General features: G+C 40.3%; 1 protein-coding gene across 1 annotated transcript in view; it reads left to right on the plus strand.

Moving 5' to 3' along the window:
- Positions 1-1,165: 1,165 nt before the first annotated feature.
- prkci (protein kinase C, iota) overlaps positions 1,166-25,433 on the plus strand; it is a 33,372-nt gene continuing 9,104 nt past the window's right edge. Inside the window, exons 1-10 of the mRNA XM_010739988.3 lie at positions 1,166-1,514; positions 11,255-11,376; positions 15,083-15,172; positions 18,461-18,511; positions 19,218-19,303; positions 19,648-19,785; positions 19,895-19,949; positions 21,102-21,157; positions 22,079-22,249; positions 24,885-24,982. Coding sequence (XP_010738290.1) covers positions 1,432-1,514; positions 11,255-11,376; positions 15,083-15,172; positions 18,461-18,511; positions 19,218-19,303; positions 19,648-19,785; positions 19,895-19,949; positions 21,102-21,157; positions 22,079-22,249; positions 24,885-24,982 — 950 coding nt within the window. The 5' untranslated portion in view covers positions 1,166-1,431. The remainder of the gene's footprint in view (positions 1,515-11,254; positions 11,377-15,082; positions 15,173-18,460; positions 18,512-19,217; positions 19,304-19,647; positions 19,786-19,894; positions 19,950-21,101; positions 21,158-22,078; positions 22,250-24,884; positions 24,983-25,433) is intronic.

Below are 25,433 nucleotides of genomic sequence, written 5' to 3' on the forward strand. Positions count from 1 at the left end.
ATGACTAACTTTCAGGAACATAATTATTGAGAGAATGATGGAAGACTGGACTGTGAATCAGTGGCATCTGTACAAGCTTTGGACTGAATCTCAAACTAATTAGTGTGTTTGGATTTGTTCACAGTATGTTCACGAAAACTGCATACTAATGCTTCATAATGATGCATGAAGGCTGACTGGAATTCATTGGCTGAAGAAAGAAAGAAAGAAAGAAAGAAAGAAAGAAAGAAAGAAAGAAAGAAAGAAAGAAAGAAATAGTCTTTTTGATTCAAATTCTATTTAATTAATGATTAAGTACCAGATAAATATGCGGAACTGTTTGGCAGTCAGTGGTTTGAACATACCAGCAAAGATATGTTTAGTGAATGAGGGAGCAGCAGAGATAAATTTAATTATTAGTGTGCCTGATACTGCAAAGCACAAAGGCATGCTGGAAACTTGAGTATGAGGCTGCTCTTTCAAACTACAAGGCCCGTACAGTAACTATAACCATTAACAGCCCTTTTAACTTCAATGATATATACATACATATGTAAATATATTAAACATACATGAGCATTTCATTGTGTTAATATAAGGGCAAGATGCCGCAAGCATGAAAAACACTCAAAATGTCTTGTTATATTTAATGTTGCTGTACATTTCTTAATGTAGGCTGGTGTTACATTGCATTAAATAAATAAATAAATAAATACAATTAACATCACTGCTAAATCTAAATACTAGTTTTGTTGTCTACGTAAACAAACAATTATGTTGGTTCATATTTTTTCTTTTCTTTTCTTTTCTTTTCTTTTCTTTTCTTTTCTTTTCTTTTCTCACCCATTAAAATAAATAAATAAATAAATAAATAAATAAATAAATAAACAAACAAATAAAAGCCTTTGCTTTTGAAACTCAAATGTCCGAGCTCAGACGTGTGTACTTGAAGGCAGCAGCTACCCCACTCAAACCGCTCCACTTGGTACAGTCGGAATGCTGTTTAAACGATATATATTAACTTTTCACATGTGTCGTCCGTATTATATTAATTTGTTATACTTTGTGGTGTTAAAATATGCTGTTAAAACTCGCATTTAAACGATTTAACGTAATATTTGTTTAATGTTTAATGGCTTCATGTCTTGTATGTATGTACGCGCCACCCCCCCCCCCCCTCCCAGCATTCCGACAATGGACTCGCCCGTCGTTAGGCCTTTGCAGTAGGGAGTTGTTTGGCGGACCCCCTCAAGTTTTTCTTTACTTTACGCGTTATTTTTGTTTCTCTAAAGAAGGGCAAACTCTTTATTTTTACCACCGTTTGCCTCGGTGTTTCCTCGGCGTGTCGACAGACCGTACAGACGGAGTGTTTTCGGGGTCGTGGCACACTAAACTAAAGAGAGAGAGAGAGAGCTAAAGAAGAAGGGACGGAAGGCACCAACGGCTGAGCTTATGATGCCGACGTTGCGGGACAGCACCATGTCCCACCCCGGCGAGAATTCCCACCAAGTCCGGGTGAAAGCGTATTATAAAGGGTAAGAAAACACAGCTTCTCCCTGCGGGTCATCGACGCTGTTATAACGAGTCTTAACTAGTCACAGTTTTAGACTCGAGGTGGGGGGAAAGGTGGCTAACCAGGTGGCTAACATTAGCCTGAGCCAAAGCTAACGGCTGGCTAATGTTATAAAGGTAAACTTAAGAAGACAGGTGAGACTGTCCAGACCACGAGAACAAGAGGAAAGACAGGCTACTCTGTGTTTATTCAAGAAATGGGTCAGCTACACGGTGAAGTGGGTTTAACCAGCTGAAATCAAACACATTTTGAGCTAACTAACTAGCTGTTTGTTGTACTTACCTGTCACTAATGTGAGCAGGTTTAAAACTGCACTGACAGTCTGTTACACTCTGATTTTATTTGTTTGTTTCCCTGTGGCTGTTTTGACAAGTTAACATGCTTTTAAGGATTAATGATGCGCTACTTTAGGGATGACAACAGGAAACATTAACCTATCAATATTGATGTCTGTGCTGAGTGAAAGTTTTGTTGTTGTTGTCCTGCCTGACACTGTTCTGATTGAAACATTTATGCAGTGTTATAATCCTGTATATCCTTTTTAAAATGTCATATTAGTTTGCCCATGTGTTTCTTTAAAGCTCAATCTGAGCCTTAACTCTTTAACAGTGGCTACACGTCAAGATTACTTTTATTATCAGTTCATTTGTTACTTCCAGCATCTGTTGCTTTGATTCAGAGATAAATCACTACGTTATGAAGTGTCAGATTAATTAGAGAAAGCTCTAAGTTCATCTTCAAACCAGCCCAAATGATACAAAACTCAAAGATATTCGATTGACAGTCATATAAAGCAGATATAAATGATCACATTTGAGGAGCAGAAACTAGATAGATAAATATACTTTATTTATCCAAAGCTGGGAAATTACAGAAACTAGAACTACAAACTAGAAATTATTTGACGTTTTTGCTTAATTTATGAGACTTAATTGATTATCAAACTTGCTCCTGGTTGATTTCCTGTCCTGTTAACCAGACGTCTCAATGATGCCTAATGTTAACCTAAATTAACCCCCTATTTTAAGCCAGTCCAACAGTGGCTGCACGTAGAGATTACTCTCATGATTAATTCATCTGTTGATTGCAGCGTCTATTGATTTGATTTAGAGATATATCGATACGTTATGAAGTGTCTGATTAATGGCGAAAGCTCTAGGTTCATCTTCAGACCAGCCCAAACAGTACAAAACTCATATAAAGCAGATATAAATGATCACATTAGAAATTATTTGATGTTTTTCTTTAATTTACGAGACAGAATTGATTTCCTGTCCTGTTAACCAGACGTCCCAATGATGCCGAATGTTAACCTAAGTTAACCCCCCTACTTGAGCCACTCTAACAGTGGCTACAAGATAAATCACTATGTTATGAAGTGTCAAATTAATAGTAACGTTCATCTTCAAACAGCCCAAAACTCAGAGATATTCAATTTGCAATAATATAAAGCAGATATAAATGATCACATTTGAGGAGCAGAAACTAGAAATTATTTGACGTTTTTGCTGAATTTATGAGACTGAATCGATTATCAAACTTGCTCCTGGTTAAAGTTTAAAAGTTTACCAAACATCTCTATGATGCCTAATGTTAACCTAAGTTAACCCCCTACGTCAGCCGCTCTAACAATGGCTACATGTAAAGATTACTTTCATTATCAATTCATCTGTTGATTGCAGCGTCTATTGATTTGATTTAGAGATATATCACTACGTTATGAAATGTTAGATAAATAGTAAAAGCCCCGTGTTTATCGTCAAATAGTTTATTTTGTCCAAAACTGAAAGATATCCAGTTTACAATGATATAAAACAGACACAAATCATCACATTCGAGGAGCAAGAAGTCACAATTATTTGACATTTTTGTTCGATTAAAAGATTTAAATGATTAATTGATTGTCAAACTTGCTGCTGGTTAATTTCCTGTCGACTGACTAGTATGTTAATTGTGTAAAAGTTTTAGTTTTAGCCCTAAACCGACATCTCTGTGATGCCTAATGTTTAGTTAAACCCTACTTGAGCGTCTCAAACAAACACTGTTTAAAGGACAAAGAAACTTGGACACGAGACAGAAACATATAAATATGAATCCATCTCTGATAATGTCATGTCGTAATGCTGCTGTATGTACTCTGAGTTTTAGTCATACCAAACCCGGCAGAGGCAGTTTGGCTATTTTAGTTTCGCACTTGGATGTGATGATAGAAACCATTGGTCACCTCGTTGTTTCATGGCACGCCCTGCCCCGCTGGTCTCTGTTTGATAGAGCCAGTGATTGGAGGGCAGCCAGGACTTGAAAAACGTGAAGGGCAAGTCATCTCAGCCAGACCTGTTGTATTTCTGACTGTGACACACCTCAGGAACACTGAAACGTGTGCGTGTATGTGTGTGTGTGTTGATCATTAGGTGTCATCTCACAGAACAAAACATGTGAAGTATTTATGAGGCTGCTGCTGAGGAATCTCAGCTATGTTACCAAGGAGGGAAAACAGACATGGTCTGATTGGTTTGTCTATCAGGATGCATTAAGTCAGGGTGCCAAAAATGTTGTGGTTGTTTCCCAGCAGCGAAGAGACTGAAGAGTTAAATGCACAGAATCAATATATTAGATAAATACTGACAGATCAGGTATCTGTGTTTCTGTACTGTTTTAATAAAACTACCTGTGGTAACTTTTCTAAACCTTCTAAAACAATATGATTTAAAATATGCACAAACCTAAAAAAAGATGTTGGTCAATAAATATTCACAACATTGATACAACATTGCTACGAAAGCTCCCTTGAGTAGTACATGGAGGAATCTTTGAAGTGTAATTTAATGAATTTTAGAAACTTTTAATACCAGTAGTCTAATACTACAAGAATCTGAATGAAACACCTAAACCTATGAGAGCCTGTAATATTTTGTCTCCATCTCATCCTCCTCCATATGGTCACGGCGTGTTCATGCAGGTAGTGCATGGCACGCTTCCATCCATGATTAGTTACGAGATAAAATGTGACGGGGAGATAGTAAGTGAAGATAAAATGAATGTTTAACAAACACCTAAATCGTGGCTCTTGGACTGGTTCAGTTCAAGATTCCACAATTAATATATTCTTCCTGTGTGGACTATTCATATCTGAACAGGATCAGCCTCCTGTGTTTTAACATCTGTTACGCTGGTCGTACTCAGAGACCTGAATATATTCAGAGGTGGTGCAGGGAGTTAAGAAACGCTGAAATAAATCATTGTAGTGCTGCAGAGATACCCCAGGCTACAAATCATAATCTCCAGATGTAAGAGAACATGTTTGTTGGATACAAACCCCAGCAAAGAGCATTTTAATGTATTTTTTTTCCAGTGAAAATGAAATTCAAAAGTTCCCATTCCCACTAAAATTGTGACTCATCTGTCAAAAGAACCACAGCGTTATTGTTATTATACTTTGCCCTGTTGTTCAGCCCTAAAAGTAAATATTAGAGTTTAAACTGTTAGTCAGTCAGTTAGCTGATTGCCTGACTTATTTTGATAATTGTTTGGACCAAACATAGAAAATATTAGAGCTTCTCCCACTGCAGGATTTGCTCCTTCTCTTCTCTTTGTCATATATAATATTAAACTGAATACTTTTGGGATGTTCAGACAAAACAAGACATTTGAAGATGTTTTTAAGATGATAACATTTTGTGCTCTGCAAAGCTGTGCTTGGCATTTCACATTTTTGGCATGAATAATGTAGTGTAAGTTAGTTTGATTTGATTAATTAAAAAAAAACAAAAACAAACGTCAGATGAACCAGTAATGAAAATAATTATTAGCTACATCGTTGCAACCCATCATGTGTAATTAAAACCAAACACAACAGTAGCTTCTTTTCCTGATTGGCTCCATTTCTATGTTTTTAAGGTGGTAATCAATAAAATCAGCTGATTTGTCAACGATCGGACAAATTTAGATCATCAGAAAATATCCAAATGCCAAATTAAGCTCGACTCTCTCAATGGCCTGACTCTGTGTCAGTCCCTCAGCTGATCTATTTTTCAGTGTATTGTCCTTTTTTTGAGTCCATTCTTTTCTATTTGCATGTCTGTTGTCGGTCAGTGCCAGCATCAGCAGACTGGTGTCACCCTGTAGCAGGCCCAGCCTGTCACCGGCTCGTCTTCACTTTGCTCTCACTCAGGCTGAGGGTCAATGGAGAAGGCTGCATGACTAAAGGCTGACAGTGATGCTGATACTGTACAATTGAAGTAGATGGAAATAAATGTTTCGTGTGGTAGAGCTGTGACTAACGATTGTTTATCTTCTGGGATATTTTCCCATTTTGTTTGTAAAATGTTAAAAAATTGGACACCTTCGTTTCCCAGAGCCCCAAATGACGTCTTAATGGGTTGTTGTATTTTTTCCTGCCCAGTAGGAAAAACATATTTTGTTTACAGTGATGCACAGCAAATCCTCACATTTAAGAAGCTGGTACAATCTAAGATTTCAACATTTTTGTTTCCGACACTGTGGTGAAAATGCAGGTTTTTCCATCCACTTTAGTCGCTGTAGTCTGTTTTGGCTGTGGCGGAGAAGTTGAGCCGGATCCAACTTTTGGAAAATATGCAGCCCAATGTTACACCGCAGCCGCCGATCAGACAATGAGGCCAGTTAAACCTCCACAGTCAGCCCGAAATGATCATGTCTGACTCGTAATTTACGCTGCAAAATAGTGACACGAAGAAGTTTTAATTTGGTTTTGTGTCCGATGGTTTGAGAGCGAGAAAGCGAGAATTAGTTGAGTGACTCGGACAGTTAATGAGAGTGAGGGAGCGGCAGCATCAAGAAAGCCGGTTAAATCTCAAGATAAAAAGTTATTTCTCGATTTCTTCACACGTTTAACACAAACATCCCACTTCACCTTCATCACCCAACAACTGCTACAAGCAAAGATCTGGCATTTCTGTTTAAAAAATGACAAATGATTTATTAATTAATATTCTTTTAATCAACTTATCTTTACAGCGTTGCCTTACTGACCTTACACGCGTGTTACTGTTCACTTTTTGAAATTCTTTTTTAAGATTTAAATTTTTTCTGCCACTCATTTTTCACACCTGTAGGCGCACATGACAATGGTTAAAGACACTAAAACTTGACAGTTTTACAGCTCTCCTTTAAGAATAATTTGCATTGCAGCTTCCCCTTGATGAGTTATTGCTTTGTATGTATTTTGTATGTATCTCAAGCATGTTTAAATGGGCCTGAAGGAGTGTTTTTTCTTTATTACAGCTGACAAACACAGAAGTACAAAACAGATAAAGCTTTGCATAGACAATATAAAATGACATAAACTCACCTCATCCTGCTGGTTGACTCTGGACCTCTCAGCTCAATACATGAAGTGCAGATAGAGCACATTCCTCTAGAAGTTTATCATTGGATTGTGAGTAAAACAGTGTTTTTTTTTCTTTGCTGCATGAATTCATGGTTCATACAAAAATTCATGTGTCTTCTGTGTTTGTTCGTTGGATTTTTAACCAGTTTTTAAAAAAACTTTTATTCCTGTTTTCTAAAGAAAAAGTTAACATGTGCCTTAAAGTTACAGCTGCTGTTGAGCTGCTTATGCCGAAGCAGGTCTTCTTGTAAAAAAAAGAAGATGTATGTCACTGCCAGTGCATCACCATGTCTGCTAACACAGACCTTCCCATGTGCCAGATCAACTTCAGGATTCCTGGGTGAGGCATGCTGTTTGGCAGGAAGCTGGGATTACACCGGCTCGACGGAGCAGTTCAGTTATTTTACCCTTTTTGAAAGGAGGCGCTCTTCTTTTTTTCAAAGACTCTGTCATCTGCATCAGCGCTTCAAGGCTCGGCTTTGTTTAAAATACGGGAAGCGTTCCTTGTCTTGCCATTTACTTGACTTTAAAAGCCCCTCAAGCACTGAACCACAAAGCCCCCCCTAGTCTCCTAACACACATGATTGTATCACAGATTCTCAGAAGCTGTTAACATGCATGTGAAGTGTGTGTGTGTGTGTTTGTGTGCTGTAGCATCTTCACATCCTGCATATTGTGTGTAATAGTGTTTGCATACGCGTCTGTCTGTCGGTACGGGTGACCTCGTCTCAGGCTCGGCAGGGGTGCGTTCGGTTAGTTTGCGAGGAGCGAGGCTCCCTCCTGTTGAGCACCACGGGTGGGCCATGTTGCCTGGAGATTACAGCATCCTGCAGGCTGTGTTTTATTCACCCTGACCTTGGGTGCAGAGGGAGGGTTCAGGTGTTGTTTAAGTGGATTGGCTTTGTCTAGGTAGCTGTTTTTGGTAAGAACTTCTGTATTTGCTTTGGCGTGTTGTCTTTGAATATTAGCGTGTATATATCCTGGCATGTAATTCTGGATATCCGAGCTCTTGCACGTGGGTTATGTGGAGCGTACCCATGTGTGGCAGCGGTGGCAGCGGTGAGATGGATGGTCCTGTGTGTTCATGGAAGGCCTTTTTTTTTTTTTGCTTGAGCGCTCACCAATGACGAATGGCTTCTGGGCAGATGAGGCTGTGGAGTCCTACTCACGGCAGTTCACACGGCAGGGGCACAGGCCAACACTCCCCTCCTCCTCCTCCTTGTCCTCCTCCTCCTCCTCCCCCCTTAATTAAGTTGTACTGTAGGTCGGTACAGAGCAGAGGAATGCCAGGTCTGTGTGGAATGCCGCTTCCTTCCAGTTACTCACCGATGATGAGCTCCCAGCTGCTCACTGCAAAAATCCTTTTGCCTTAGTCACTCCTCCTTCCTTCGGCTAACCCAAGTCCTCTTCCTTTTTAACGTTATTTAGATTAATCTTATTATAATTTTTCGATTTTGGATTGTAAAGTGTCAGTTAATAGTGAAAATTTTTGGCACAGATTTAAATGTGTTTTGTAGTTATATTGTTAAATTATGCAAATTAGAGCTGCAACTAACGTGTAGTTTTATTGTCAGTTAAGAGGTTGACTGTAAAGTGTCAGTAAATAGTGAAAAATGTAAATCATAGAGTTAAAGTTGACAGATTTAAATAGCTTGTTTTCAAGCAACAATTATTCAAGTTCATCTAAAGGATCCTTGGTGTTTATTCTTTAAATTAGCTAAAGTTATGTTATTAATCGATAATCAAAATTGTAATCATGTTGGAAAATTATACAAATTAGGGCTGCAACTAACATGTGTTAGTTGTATATTGTCAACTAACCTGCTTGGGCTGTAAAAGTCCGAGCTGACAGAACAGTCCCAAACTCAAAGTTAGATTAGTTTAATATCATAAGTGTAAATACATTTCTAATTGTCTGTAATCAGCAGCAAATATTCACATTTGATCAGCTGCAGCCAGTTAATGTTTGTCATGAATAATTAATCGTTTATTATAATTGCTTTGAGGTCATTTTCTGTTCTTAAACGAGTTGTTTCAGCTGTTTCTGTACGGCCACTAAAAACCCAGGAACCCAGTTTATAAAATCTGACACAACCTGGATGAAAACACTTTGTGTTTCTGCCTCTGAGATATTTTTATCACCTCAAAGTCTCTCCCACTTTCCCATACCTGCCGTAGCTATTAGGCGAGCTTGTATCTGTGTCACAGAGGATGTTGTTCGAGGCACCTGAGACGTGGCTAAACTTTAACTACAGCGCAGACACACGGTGTTTAATGAACACCCACAGCTCAGGTCCAGTTACACGTGACACAGTTAAAGTCGCCCCGCTGCTGATCGTCTACAGTCACAGTGTGTAAACCTTTTTTGGTGTCGTGTGTTTACATGTGTGTGTGTTCATGCACTCTTTATCTTCTGATGTTATCAGGGCTTTAAGAGGAAGTGGAGCTGCCGTGTTGGTCCGAGAGGAGAGATCAGGCTGTAGCTGCCAGTCTTTTCCTCCCCCCTGCTAATGATTAACACCAGCAGGATGGAGGAAGAGGGTGAGAAAAGAGAGAGAGGGGGAGGAGGCATCTGACGTCAGCTCATTCTTGCTCTGTGATTTTCAGACAAGACTGTTTAATACCTGCTTTGCGGCAGCTTCGCTATCTCGAGCCGCTTGGTTTAGATGCTCGATGATAATGTGAAACTGAAATATCAGCCAATAAATCACGACTTGGTGCTATTTGTGCGTACATGCTCCTGGCAAGGACTGACCCCGCGGTGACCTTACACACTGCGTGTGCCATCCTTGAACTTGTACATTAGATGTCCTTGAAAGTGTGCGTAGTTTAGTCCGTGTGTTGGGATTTTATCATCCCGCTGTAAAGCTCTCCGGTTGATGAAAAACGGGGTCCATCTTTGACGACGGCAGTAAAGGGAGTAAGAGATGTTTGTCCTTGAGGATCTCTCCTTGGCTGGTGGGATGGCTTTTACACACTAACCCCCTCTTTACTCCACCCTTTTTACCATATTACCCCTTTTGTTTTAACCTGTTCTGTCTGATCCCACACATATATAGACGCTCTGTCGCCAGTGGACCTGTAAAAGCGACTCTTATGTGCTCCATCCCCCCATCTTTGGGTTGTAAACACCGCTGCGGGAGCTGGCGACATCAATCCTAAGCCATGAAATGATGAGGGACAATGATCCTATCTACAGGGATAGATGCTCTCGGTCACCCACCGCTACGCTCCTTATCCCGTGTCTCTGAGGAGGAAAAGAGTGATGTACTTGTTGATTAAGAGCGCTAAGCCAAGAGTTCAGGTTTTTCTTTTATTGACTGCTTTCCAGGAATTGATGGAGAGCAGCGGTGGCCGGTGAGCCTTAACCGAAGCGGTCACAATTCGACTGTAACCACCGTCACCTGTGATTCATTCGACTTTTAGCTCGTGGCTCACTCCCTCACTCTTTCAGTCTTTCTCACTTTTTATTTTTTTTTTTTGCTCTGTTTCTCACACCCACAATCATCATGGTGTACAGATGAACGCACACACAATGTGACAGACTGCGAGACTGTGACTCACACACAGCAGTGATTGAGGGTAGGTGGTGGTGGGGAGACACACTCTCACCTCTTTCTCTCTCCCCGTCAAAAGTCTGACGTTCTCTAGAGTTTCCTTTTGAAAGCGAGGGAGTGGGTGTTAATTCAATTAGTGATCAAGCAAATACCAAATATTCTCTCATGTGTCTTTAATTTCGTTTACCTGTCCATAGTAATAGATCAGATTCATTACCTGTGGAGGTTTCCAGAAAAAAATGATTTTCCAAAACTTTTTTTTGTTGACTGTTTTTATCTTTTTAAATACTTTTTTATTTGAATGAGAGCACTCGAAGTGCCTAAAACTGCAGTTCCTCAAACGTCCACTTGAGGCTGGCTACAGAATGAGTCAATCTCCATAAGTCCCCATGTTAAAATGTCCAACTTCACAGCAGAAATAAACATGTTTACAGCCTGGTACAAAATACTGTTTTGGTCTCTATAGATAATTTCCCCGTTCATGACAACTGTACTGAGGGTGTATTTTTGTTTAACTCACTTGTTCAAATTTTATTAAGACATAAAGCAGAATTAAGAGCCTGGCCGCTTTGATTGACAGGTAGGTGCAGTGACAGCCCCCATAAGCCCCCATTTTAACATCCAGCCTCAAGTGGCCACTAGAGGAAGCACAGTTTTTGGCACTTATGCGCTGACTTAACTTCACAGCCACAGGAGGTCGCTGCTTGTGTCTGTTGTGACTGAATGAATGCGAAACTGGACAAAAGTCAAATAAAATGCTTTGTGTCTTCTCTGCAGGGACATCATGATCACTCATTTTGAGCCGTCCATCTCATACGAGGGTCTGTACGGGGAGGTGAAGGACATGTGCTCCATGGACAACGACCAACTCTTCACCATGAAGTGGATCGACGAGGAAGGTATGTCTCCTTTCCCCTCTATGCTTCACTTCCTTCCTACCATCTGCAGCGTTTGTCTCCAAAACAAATTCAGGTCATGTTTACACGCGACTGCATCAAGTAGATTAAACACATTTTGAGGCCGCTGGCTAAATTTGCCACGTGTTAACATGAAGACATGCTCGCACAAGCACACGCTGCCTCGTTACTTGACTGTAAGTCTTTTCCTGTCAGTCAAGATCGAGTAGAGCCCCTCAACTCCCCCCTCCCGTCCTACTCCTTGTTGTTGTCTACCGGTTAGTCAGGCAGCAGTAATGGTGTCATAGGAAAGATGGAGCCGTCACATCGCTTTGCTCAGGATAAGGTCAGCCTGCCCAAACTCATTAGACTCAGGTCAGCTCGCACTGGTCGCCACCCACATACAATCACGGGAGTCATTAGCCTGTCTGAGAACGAAAAGCTGCTTGATGGTCGTAATGAAGTACTCAGTGGAGAAGTATGGAAACCACATATATACACAGAGCTTTACAGTGTCATATCATTATCACAGTAATTAGAAAAAGATGATTTGAACTGAGGCTGAAACACCACCAACAGGTGTGATCTGCTGCGTATTAAAAGTGACTTTTTCTATAAGAGAAATGCTGCAACTACTGTATTTTATCTTCTTGTGTTTATATAATGTTGAGTTATAACTAATGTAAATGCAAGCTGCAGCTTTTAATGAACATCTAAACTGTTTGTACCACTGTCGGGATAATAAATACATTATTAATCAGTTTTTTGTCCAACAAAAATGCCAAACATTCCTGCTTTCCTGCTACTGAGCTTCAGGAAGTGGTGATGGGATTGATTGAAAATAATTAACAGCTTAATCACTAATGAAAATAATTGAGTGTGTATTGGAAGAATGTTCAAGAGCTAGAGTGCGTGACATCATCGGTAGAGTGGAGAGGGAGAGAAAAATTTGTCGAAAAATACATTTGTAAACTGCGATTGAGGCCGCAAATGTCACTCTACAGATGATTACCACTCAAAACGTAGAATTAGAAGACGTGAAAGATCAGACACACATCTCGTCTATTAGTCACATGCTCACACATTCACCTATCGGCCTCATCGACACGTTTTGATTATTTGTCCTCATCACCAGGGACAGCTGTAATTCTTGGCTTCTTGACGGATGATTTGGACCTCGGTCTGCTCCTGCAGCAAAGACATGAGGAGAGAAAAAAATTAACATTTATTCAAGCAAATATGTGGCCGTGCAGCAACTTGTTTTCTCCAGACGTGCTTTTGTACTTACAATCCATCTTATCCATCCATTATGTTGTTATCTATTTCCTATCTATCTTCTCCATCACCTAATACAGAAAGTTTTATTTGATCATTAGATAGTTTGTCCATTTTAACTGCAAAATGTTTAGCCCAGTACATACAAATTCTAAAGTATTTATTAATCCAAATTTTTTTTGTTTTATATGCGTTTGTGTCAGTTTATCAGTATCAGATTCTCATAACTTAAATATTGATATTGGCAGCAGCCTCAAAAATCCAGGTTTTGTCCGAGAACCACCCGTAGGATTGGTACTCATGAGAAAAATGTGCTCCCTTACCCCAAACCGAACCCGGAAAAAATAAATAAAAGCTGCTAAGTTAAAGGGACTATCCATAATACTGAATTTACTGACATGAGGGCAGTTCATATTCACATTCTCTTTAATGTCACACTAAACAAATTAACACCTCCTGAAACCGGAGCGATGGAGTAAAGATAAAACCGTATGGCGTAGGGCACCAATGTTCCCTTTGACATGATGTTTGTCGCAGTCCTCCCACTAGTTTCTATGTCTGTTTTCTATATCTGTTATCTTACACTATGTGTCATAGTTTCTGTTCTCGAGCTATTTATAAACTCAGCGGTTTGTAGAACTTTGATTAGTTAGGTAGAGTTGGCTCGCGCTGCCTCTCCAAGCGTGTCACGCCAACACCTGACTGTATCTGTTAGTGATAGGGAAATAATTAGATCTGCGTCTGAGTGGTATTTTAATTATTGACTTAGATTGATCAGTGTACAAATAAGCCTGTACAATTAAAAGTATGTGAAATGGCAACATCGACTGCCGCAGTCTGTCGCGTTCTCACTTACACCCACGTGTTTTTTCAGTGTTTACTTAAAGTTCATTTATTGCAATTCATATCGCATTTGAAAGTGTTTGACAAGTTTGTTTTTTTAAAATGTCATGCTGCCCTACTGTATAATTCACCTTTTACTCCCGTAACCTTTCGCTTTGGGAACTGGAAATACAGTATATGTACGGCTTAATTGTCTCTACTTTGTCCTTGCTTGTTTTGTTGTTCCGTGCATTTAAAAGTAACCTGGCTGTTGTCGATTTTCTGTAATTACCTGATTTTTTAAAATGTCATGCAAATGAGAAACTTGGTTGCCCTCATTGGATTTCTAACAGGGTTTTAACATGTTCACCTATGAAATATAAAAAGTTCTTCAAGGATCAGAGTTGTCCGAGGTGTCTGCACAAATACAAACGCCTAATGAGTTATTCTAACAAAAAACTTGATAACACACATCCACGGATGTCTTAATTTGTCCAACCTACAGTGCAAAAGTCAACAATGTGTAGTTTTTTTCCCTCTCAGATATTTTTTATTGAACTTTAATCACATCTACACAAATGTCTTTGCAGACTGTGAAACATATAAAACAATTTCACAGAGTAAGTATATAGCCAAGGTATTGCAGGGTGAATTTAGAAGAGCAGGATAAGCAAATAAAGTTAAATTAATAGAGGTTGTGTTTAGACATTCACTGTTACAGACTGTATAACTGACAGAAAGACAAACAAAAAAACAAAAGAGAAAGAGGAAGAAGAAAGAGGAACATATTTTTTAATTTGACTGAAGTATTTGAGGGAAAGTCCCCACGCTTTCTTAAACTTTTATGTCTGAGTTACAGACTGAGAGTGGCTCTTTTCGAGGTCTAGACAGGATGTAACGTCTCCTAACCAGCGAGCGTGGGTAGTGTCTTAGTATTGCACGCCTATAGCCAAGAGAGTGGCAAAGGACAGTGTGCAGCAATTGGTTGGAGTTAGGCGCATGTCGTGCTCTCCTGTGGTGCCAAAAAAGGCTCTAGTTCAAAATGAAAATGAAGGACAAGGTTTGGAAAACGTCTCCAGTATTTTTTCAGGCTGGGACATGTCCAAAACACGTGGAGTATGAGGTGTGAGGCCTCACCTGTCTTACATTTATCACACAAGGGATTGACATCTGGGAAGATAATTTGACTTTGGACACATGGTCATGGACACGTACACCACCTTACACTGTAACAAGCAGTGATGTGCCCAGAGAGATACTGAATTAACCAATTAAGCAGAGAAGCAAGCAGCTCTTCTTGTATCACAAATAATGAAAGTCATAAAGGAAGTCTGACTAAAATGAAACTGAAGTCTGTTTGCATGAACAGTGGAATATTTGTACACTTCAGACAAAGTGAAATATGTTTTCTCCGTGGTATACTCGCCCTCTGACAGCTTTGGTTCTTCACTGAAGTATATCATGGAAGAAAAAATCAATTCAAAGTAAATATAGGTTTTATAGAAACAAGGTTAGAGCAGAGGATGTAAGGATGATTGCCGTCCATCACCTCATTTCTCCCACTAACCTGGTTTCTTGCGTGATTGATATCTGGTGTCCCCTCTGCTTTTAGGTGACCCCTGCACCGTGTCGTCTCAGCTGGAGTTGGAAGAAGCTCTGCGTCTCTACGAACTCAACAAAGACTCCGAGCTCATTATCCACGGTAAGGCTCCTCGCACAGGCAGTATTTAAAATATAACGTATACAGTTTTGAGATGTAACTCACAGGATGTTATCGTGCCCTGCGACCGGTGAGATGTTGCTTCACACCAGGAGCTCGGTCAGTAAGAGGTCCTGATGAGACGCCCGTTATCTTTGACTTTCTACTCCACGACTGGACTAGTCGTACTCTCCTCTCTGTTCATTTTTTTATGATCTTACAAGTTGGCAGCATTACTGTATTTTCTATTTCTGGTCATTGAGCTACAGTATACCAGACGTCAGGCCTGAGCGGGGCCAGCACGGATTAACCAAACTTGACTGTTTCCAGCCAGTATAATTAATCTACTCTCTACTGCTAATATTATAAGTAATGATGCAAAATGTTTTCATATAATTAAATTGATGCTTACATTTTATACTCAGATGCACAGTAGTAAAATATTTTACGATATGATATAGCCATCATTCCCAAATATTAATTTGGGAATGATGGCAGCATCATTTTTTTTTATTTCCATTGTGTTTTCAGCCCTGTACATAACATCTTACAGTACAAATGCAACAGAAACATTCGTCAGCAGCAGTTCAGACGTGTTTACATTCAGTTTTTCCTTAAATTATCAGTTCATGGCATCATGTTCCATATAAATCAGTGTTTCTTAAACTTTTTACACCACATACCACCCGATCCTGTTCAATTATGGACTGTTTAAGCAGGAGGCAGGTTTATTCCTAATAAGATTATTTATTGTTGACTGTTGTTCAAGAACCAAAGCTCATTTGGTAGAAAACTGATACTCCTGATCTGCACTTTTCTTCCTCGTATTCCACGATTGTAGTGTTTTTGAACCGTTCATTTTACTTCCACGTACTATCCTGTGTCACATTTTAGCTTGTAACTTATCATGGATGCATGTGTGCACTACATGAATCAACGTGGCGACATATCAGACTGATATAAACAAGATTGGTCAGGAAATGCATCCAGGAAATAACATTCCAGTGAAAACACTTTCAACTTCACCTGCTGCTCTTGGGGTTACCTGGTTTCACGGAGCCCAGCATTGGTATCCAGCTCTGAGCACGTTCATGTGCGAGAGGCGGAGCTGTTAATTACAAAACTACAAAGGCCTAATTTGATTTGAAATGAAACGTGATACCTGCAGGAAAGAAATGGTTATGATGACAGCAAAAAGTGTTAACAAGGTGAAACGTCTACACTAAAATCACATCATTAGAAGTAGAACAAAAAGCTGGAAAGGCTGGAGATGATTTCCAAATATCAAAACGAAGCTTCAAGAAAGATTTCATGATGAACAAACTGTTATAAAAATGTGATTCACATAAAAGTCAAAGTTGTTCCTGCTGCCAAAATGGAGAGGAGAACAAAGGTAATTAATACCTGATAAATCTGCCATGTTGCATTTATAATCATGGAAACTAATTCATTAAACTATTTCCAATTATCATCACAAAGTCACCTCGTGTTCCGCTGAGCTGCAGTGATGAAATAAGAGTGTAAAAGCATCGTTACTGTCAGGTATCCCTCAGGGAATTAAAGAATTATTGTGCAATTAAAATGCAGCTATAATTGTCATTATGTATTCAGAGTTGAAGACACTCACGCCGTTTGTTAGAACGGCAAAATGATCCCACTGATTTATAAAAACGTGTATTGCTCTTTTTTTTTTCTTTCATAATGTCAGGTCACAAAAATGTAAATTACACACTACGACGGCCACTTTCAGATTTTCACTATATGATTATCTCGGCCAAAAGAATTCACAATAACAATGTTATCGTCATATCTTTAGACAGTTTTAAAAGTTGAAGATAATCAGTCAAATTCATCTTTAACTTTTATTATTTTATTAAATGAATTACACTCCTTGTACTGTTATTAGTTATTACTTGGAACATCAACAAACAGGATAAAATGTCCAGTGTGTAAGATTTATTGGCAGGATTGAAATACAATATTCTTTTGTATGTTTTCATTAGTGTATAATAACCTGAAAGAATCTTTGTGTTTTTGTTGTCTTGAAATGAACCTTTTTATAGCTACAGTGAGAGCGGGTACTCTTCCATCGAGTTCACCATGTTGAACTGCAAACAGACAAACTAAACACTGATGTAGATATTGGACTTTTAGTGTGATTTTTTTTTCTTCTACATGCTTGGAAAGAGAGGGTGAATTTATTCAGTATCATTGAACTTAAGACAAATGAATACTCTGTGAATTAATTCAAGGAGTATTCATTTGGTTGCACCACTAGGTGCCACTAAATCCTGCACACTGGACCTTTAAAGTGTATTATCGCCACATGTTTGAGTGCGAAGTGCAAAGTTAGGACAGAAAGATGAGCTGCTTTGTTGTATATTATACATGATTATTGTCAATACTACAAATATTACGACCCCCCTGTCAGATTTGGTTCACCACAAATCTAAACATTCCTGTCTCTGATGACTCGTGGCTCATGCTGTTATCTCTCCTTTTTAAAATCTCTCTGTGCCTTTCTCTTTAAATCTGAACGCAGACAAAGAGGCATCCAAACATATGGTTCACACTGCACTGACCTGTGAAAACAACATTACTTCCGCTGTCGACGTCTGTCTGAGAGCCCTGGAGCTACTTCACATCCTCGTCTGCGCTCGGCATTCTTGACAAATAGTTGTGCAACTTCATGAATCTGGAGGTCAGGGCTAAACGCAGACGCAGGTTGGGGAGCGAGGGGCGGGGGGTGGAGGGTCGTATACGTAGAGTGATATGGAACATTTGATTGACAGGCTCTGTGTGTAGCATGTAACCTGGGGGGGTAGCGGGGACAGGGGCTGTGTGGTTAATGTAAAGTTTTAATCAAATCAGAGGTGAGGGGTCAAGAGTACAGTGGATGCCAGCGCCACGGCATGAGGATGAACGAAAGCGGGGGGAGGGGAGGATGTGACGGTGCCGCAGGGGGGTCGCCAGGTCTGCTCATTAACGAGCTTGTCGGCTGTAGCCCACGCCTCGCCTCTGACTCACACTCCCCCCAGTCTAGCTCAATCTGTCTCTCTCACACCCCCACACACACACAAATAATCTGTGATGGCTTCTTTAATATTGCGTCTTTCTACACTTCACCGTATGTTGCGCACACGCACAAACACGCTTGCACCATCATGAAAACAACATGAGTGAATTTCATCACGAATCGCTTGAGGCGATGAGAGTGAGTGAAAAAACACACAAACAGCATCAGACTTGTTTCCTTTAAGATGAAATGTTCTTATTTTTCCCCCTTCCCAGTTTTCCCATGTGTACCAGAGAAACCTGGCATGCCCTGTCCAGGCGAAGACAGTAAGTTAAACCATTTCCTTTTTTCATTTTATCTGATTTGTCAGCCAGAGTCTCAAAGAAACCTATATTTCATTTACATTTTAAATTTGAGGCACTTAACGGCAATCGTTTTTTTTTCTACATCCACTGCATAAATTATATCAATGGCGCAGTTTCTTTCTGTTTTGGAGGGATTTCATTTGACATGTTACCCGCAAGTAAAAACCCAAATTTAGTAATCCTCAGCTCTCCTGCTGGAGGGAGTATGGATCGGTTTCAGCAGACCATGCTCACATTTTCTGCACGTGCCCTCATGTTAGGACTTTATGGAAAGAAGTGGGCAGTTTGGTCTCAGAGATTCTGGTCTTCTCTGTTACTTCTCTTGTAAATATTGCTTGAAAAGGTATCAGTAGGAGCGACTCAAAAGATCTTTGAGGTGATTAAAAAATAGATTGTTTTAAAAATATCTGACTACTGATTCAAAGCAGAAAACTGTTTCTACAGTGTATGTGTATGTGAAATGAACTCAAAATCGTATCAACCCTTTTGTCGAGCCCAGCTTCATATTTCATCCTTAGAAGCTTCAAACTGTAGGAAATCTTAATCTTGATTGGCCGGTAGGTCTTCTTTCCTAATGTGGGAGAAAATAGCAAATTGAGGTTGAGATAAAAAAGTTCTACATAAATGAAACGCAGGTAAAGCATTTCTTCTTTTTGTCTTTTCACAGAATCGATATATCGGCGTGGAGCCCGGCGCTGGAGGAAACTTTACTATGCCAGTGGTCATGCCTTTCAGGCAAAACGCTTTAACAGGGTGAGACGCACTGAGTTTTGTTTTTGCCCTTCACTCATGTACTATATGTTTAATGTTATGTATCTCGTGTGTAATATCTGTTGTGTTGCAAGTAAAACCTAAATACAGTGCCCATTTAAAAGCTTAGTCCCTGCATGTGTGTTTAAAGGAGACATCCACTGCCCTTCAGTGATTTGTCTCTGTATTGATCGACGGTGGTGACACAGAACGATCGGCTGATTCGAGACCTGCAGGCCTGAATGTTTCAGGAGCCATCACAGCATCGGTGTCATCTCCTGGAATATAATCAGTGCTCGTTTGTAACGATGATTTCTCTCTCTCTCTCCGTCTGCCCTCCCGAGCAGCGAGCCCACTGCGCCATCTGTGCGGATCGTATCTGGGGTCTGGGACGACAAGGCTACAAATGCATCAACTGCAAACTTCTGGTGCACAAGAAGTGTCATAAGCTGGTCACAGTGGAGTGTGGCAGACAGATGATCCAGGTGACAAATGTCATACTCATTAGTGGGAAGGCATAAAGTAGATCTTTTACATTCATGATTCATACATGTATTCTGTTTATACTTAATGGTGGATGTTGTTGTTGTCTAGGAACCAATGATGCCCGGCCCACCATCGAGTCCATTAGACCCCACTGAACAGCCAGGTAACAAAAATGTTTCCAAAATGGTAATGAGAAGTCCAAAACATTGTACACAACATAAACTAGCATTGATTCAGAGGCACATAAATGAAGATAAAGTTCATTGAATTAAAGGCTTCGGTTGATTTTATGCACATCAGTCCAAGTTTATACATTTTCCCTGATTTCACGGTCAATATCAAGACCTAACTCGACTCACTGCCTGCAGCTTTTGCCCACCGTTCCTAACAGATAAGGCAGCTGACATCTCTTATTTTTGTTTGCCGACACACCACATAAAGAGACCGAACCTGTCTGTCTTTCCCGGCTTGTGTGTGGCTCTAACCCCAAAGCTTAGTCATCTATTTAGAAGATGTAAATCTTTGAAAACAGATTACAAACATCATTTTTTTTACTTTATTTTTTTATTGTCTTTATACAAATACAAGTAAAAAAACATTGCATAGAGGGGATTTGAGGTAAAGTAATTATCTTTCTTCAGGACCACATCAGTTATATTGCACAGGTATAGGACTGAATATCTTTAAAAACGTGGTCCATCCTGGTAACCTGGTGATGACAAAGTTCCCGAAATAACTCCAATGTTACCGGTTCGATTCCAGCTGGGGACCTTTGTTGCATTAATATAGCAGCGGCCACCCAGATTACAAGTTGGTCAGCCACATTTGGGGTTTACCTTCAGCACCAGACTTAAGTCTAGTCAGGTGGTTGAGAGGCTGACTGGTATGAGAGAGCTTAGGATCGTTGTTGCTATTGTTAGCGAGGCGGTTGAAACTCCCTCTGCTATAAATACTTCCCAGGGCCACCTGGGAAGAAGTATTGGGGTGCAGCCATGCAAACAGTAGGATGCAGATATCTTTTGTTGAAGCCCTGTTTTGAAATGATGACTTGATGATATGAAAAGATGTGTTTCTTCTCTGCATGTATCTACAAAATAGAGTCAAATCTTCTGCATTGTTCAACACACAAATGGGTGTTTTCTTTTCTAAGCAAGCAGAGCGAAATTACTCTGGCACTGCAGGGCTGTGAACAAAGCGTGTGACTGTCTCTCACCTACTTTTTCCACTTTTTCTCATCTCCTATTTTTTTTTTCCCTTTCCTGCCTCCCCCTCTCCTTCTGTCTGTCTGTCACTTTCTCCTCTCTCTTTTTCTCAGGCCCCCAGAATAAAGACTCCAGAGAAAGCTTGCCTTACGATGGAGAGGAGAAAGAGGTGAGAGAAAATCTTTTCAAACACCGTTGATGTGTGACACATAGTCTGTCAAGCTGTCATGTTGTCTAGATGGATATATGTGTATCTATATGTTTATTCAGAGAGACAAGTCAGCACTGTGTGTGTGCGAGAGGAGGAAGAAAGAATAAGATCACCTGGAAATGGAAGCAGTATTTTGTCTGCTTGCCGTCGTGTACATTCTGGTGATCCTTCTTCAACCTGCTGTGCATGTGTGATATAGAGAGCGTGCAGACGTAGGCACCCTTGCAGTGCTGTGGGTATTGATTTCCTTTGGTGGAGCTAATAAAGTAACCTTTTATCACAGCTCTTAACACCAGAGGCTGATTAATGGCCAGGGATGTAGTTTGGGGTTGGAGGAGGGGGTGAGGTTGTTGGACCGAGCTGGGGAGCCAAAGATGGGAAAAGAATGGATCGAGTTGGACACAGATAGACGGAGATAAAAGAGGGGCAAGCCAAATGATCTTATCTACGGGTCCATGTTTGACTCTAGGGATGGGGGTTGTCACGTGAAGAGAGGTTAGATGGATAGGTAGTGGAAACGGTTCACTACAGAACAGATTACAGGAGAGGAGAGAGAAAGATAGATAGGTGAGGAACTGATGAAGGTGGGAGCGAGGTTTACCGACAAGTAGGACTAATACAGCAAGTGCTTAATCTACTGGAGGCAGCGTGATTATATTTACAGGCATGAAAGTCATCACAAAGATTTACTGTAAAAAGGTGGTGCTGGTCATTTAGAAACCACCCGTAGGAAATCAGTCGAACAAACTAAATCACCAGCTTCATCGATAGTTTATTGAAAACCTCTGGAAAGGTTGATGGACTCAAGTGTTGAATGACTAATTGTCTCAGAGTTGACTTATGTTGTTGTTTGTCTCTGTGTTAACCGCCCTTCAACAGGCGAGGAGAGACACGGGGAAATCGCCTTCCAGCCTGGGCCTAGCAGACTTCGATCTGCTGAGGGTGATCGGAAGAGGCAGCTACGCCAAGGTGCTGCTGGTGCAGCTGAAGAAGACGGAGCGCATCTACGCCATGAAGGTGGTGAAGAAGGAGCTGGTCAACGACGACGAGGTAAACAACGCTGACGAACGACGCACCATCAGAGTCACAATGTTCAGCCTTTGCAGTGACAGTGACTTTTTATGGAGTTATAATTATTAGGGATGGGTTCAGATGTGGGTGAAATACCCAAACGCATTAAGCTCCACGGCGAGTCCCTTATCGAACCTTACATTCACAATCTTTCTTAGCTTGTCTCTTTTGCCTCTTTCTGACACTACAGGCGTCTGCAAAGAAACAAAAGCTGGTGAGGTATACGAACACGTGCTAACAAGACTGACTGACTGAACACGGCAGACCGCCTTAACTTAAAACATGGCTGTATTATGACTTAACCGATACACTTCAGCAAAGTCAACAAAACTACTGTGACATACAGCAGCAAATTACTCACAGATCTGGTGCTCCAGTATTTATCTACAGTACAATCATGTTAAAGTAAGAGCTTGTGACTTATTTAATAACTTGAAGAGCAAATGTTCACTGTATTCCGAGACCCGTTTAATTAGTTCATATTTGCTCAGTGATAAAAGTAGAATTCATACTTGTTTTTACTCACGCTTCTAACAGCTTGTGCTGCTTCCCAATGAAGAGCAAAGCCTGTTTTCCTTCACAGCAAAATGAGAAATGAGTCACGACAGGGTTAATGGATGTCGCAGAGGAGTGATAAAATATGTGGTGAAAGCCCTGCAGCCTTTCTTTCTGATTTAATTGGCACCTCATTTAAGGTGTGATGCTGAGGAAAATAAATAAAAAAAGAGCACATTGTTAAAAACTCAAACAAACTACCCAAAAAGATTTGATGAGAGGATTCTGAACTGGATTCACATTCAGTAATATGCCATCGAACTCCATCCCTAGTTATAAAGCATTAACTCCATAAAAAGAAACTTTTTGCATTTTTTTATACCTAGACATGCAATTTGAAGGTTTGTTGAAATCAATTCCCCTCAGCCCAAGATCAAAGATTCTTATTTTATTTTAATTTAAACTACTGTTTCCACTGCAAATGTAAAAGAACTATCTGCAGTTATTTTCACCATGGGATAATCAATTGATTTATTTTTAAACTGTTAAATATTATAAATTTGTGAAAATGCCTACCTCTGCCTCCAACACCCAAGAGGACATCTTCAAATGTCGTGTTTTGTCCAAAAAAGATATTTAATTCACAATGATATAAAACAATAATTCCTTACACTAGAGAGGCAGGAACCAGAGAAAGAGTCTTTAAAAACAATTTAAACTATTAATCAACCATCAAAATATTTCTTAACGTTGATCCAACTTATCAATTAATCAACTAATCACTTCAGCTTTAGATGTTTCGTATAATATTTCTTCGGGCGTGTTGAGACAGGATCCGGTGCTGCGGTGAAAACGCAGGTTTTCCATTAATTTGAGTGGGGATAGTGCGTTTTGGCCAGGGTGGTGCAGGCTGCAGAGGTGTCTGGCAAAAAACACAGTGGCGGAGAAGTTGAGCCAGATTGAACTTTTGGGAAAAATTATGTCTAGTTGCGTCCACCGATCAGACCGGTCAAACCTCCACAGTCAGTCTGAAATGTCTCTGAAACTGAAACTATCCAGATGGATTCATGGACTAAACTCTGATATTCTACCTGTTGTGTTCTGGTTTTGTTTATTTCATGAACCAGCTTCTAAATCGGAGTGTGACTCCCAATTTACGCCGTAAAATACATGAAGAAGTTTAATTTGGTTTGTGTCCGATGGTTTAAGAGCGAGAGAAAGAGCACTGGTCGTGAATGAGAGTGAAGAAACACTGGGCTCAATAAAGCTGGTTAATCATGAATATTATTTCCTGATCGTTTCACAGAGTTCAGCACAAACAGACAAAGCTCCACCCCCCCACCCACTGCTGCACAACCATCAGCCACAGCGCCTGATCCTGTCTGAATGTACCTTTATTTAAAAGTGAAACAAGTGATTTATAGGTGGTGCATGTGAATGCACAATAACTGTCTCTTTAAAGTCGTGTGACCATAGCACCTCCATCCATTGAGATGTGAGAAGGTTAGTTAACACTGAAGTCATCAGTCCTCTGTCACCGCCATGCATAATTAATACAGTAAGCACAATCAATGGGAGCTCTTATTAATAGCACAATGAGCGTTTGTCTCATGTGATTGAACATCCATCTTGTGTATCTTGTCTGAAACACTTTGAGTCGAGTTGACAGACCGTCTACCAAGCCATCATTCTTTCTAAGAAGGCGTAGATAAACCATCATGTCATCAACAATTGATCTCGACGTACACATGTAGCAGCACAGCCAGAGGCAACGGGAGTAGTTAGCCTTGATTAGACGCACTTAACGTGATTGACAAATTGACAAGTGCCTCTCGATCAATGGTGAAGTGTTGTGCTGTCCCTGCCCTGCCAGTGTGAGCAGCATCCGTGTCCAGACATATTATCATCCAACCATCGATGAAGACCAGCTCCTGCTTCTACTGGCTCAGCCCTTTTTCTTCTCCCGCCGCTGCCCACACGAGCGACCCTTTATCTGTAGAGGATGGTCGATCATGCATCGCGCTTATTCAGCTTTTATAAGTTCAAGGGTACCATGTCAGAATGATCTCTGATGTACTTGTGTGTGTGTGTGTTTTTTTTGTGTCTGTTCATCTTCCAGGACATTGATTGGGTCCAAACAGAAAAGCACGTATTCGAGCAGGCCTCTAATCATCCCTTCCTGGTCGGCCTCCACTCCTGTTTTCAGACAGAAAGCAGGTGAGAGCATCTCTGCTGTATGAGTCATGTGGTTTCTTCAAGAATTGGGAAATGCGGCAAGATTTTGGAGGAGGGGGAAAAAAAAATCTGATTTTGATGTCAAAATTATCTAAAAATGTTGTTTAAAGGATGTTATGTAGGGTGACTGCTTATAGAAAGACACCCTGCCATAACAAGTCATACCCAGATGACAAAAAAGGTTGTTTGTCAGCAAACCATTACAAAAGGATGTTTCCTCACGTACTATGAGAAGATCCCTATCAACAGTATTTCTTAGTATCATCACACATTCATCACTTAATTCAGATGATGAATTATTATTCAAGATCAATCAGTAGCTCCGCTAATCTGCTTCATCAGATATGTGTTGGTGTGGTTTGATCACATTTGAGCAGTGTTGGCCTCAAAGGTTAGAGAAGTGAGCTGATGGCTGGAAGGTTTTCAGTCCGGC

Source organism: Larimichthys crocea, chromosome II (assembly GCF_000972845.2).
Source record: "Larimichthys crocea isolate SSNF chromosome II, L_crocea_2.0, whole genome shotgun sequence".
Taxonomy (NCBI): Eukaryota; Metazoa; Chordata; class Actinopteri; family Sciaenidae; genus Larimichthys; species Larimichthys crocea.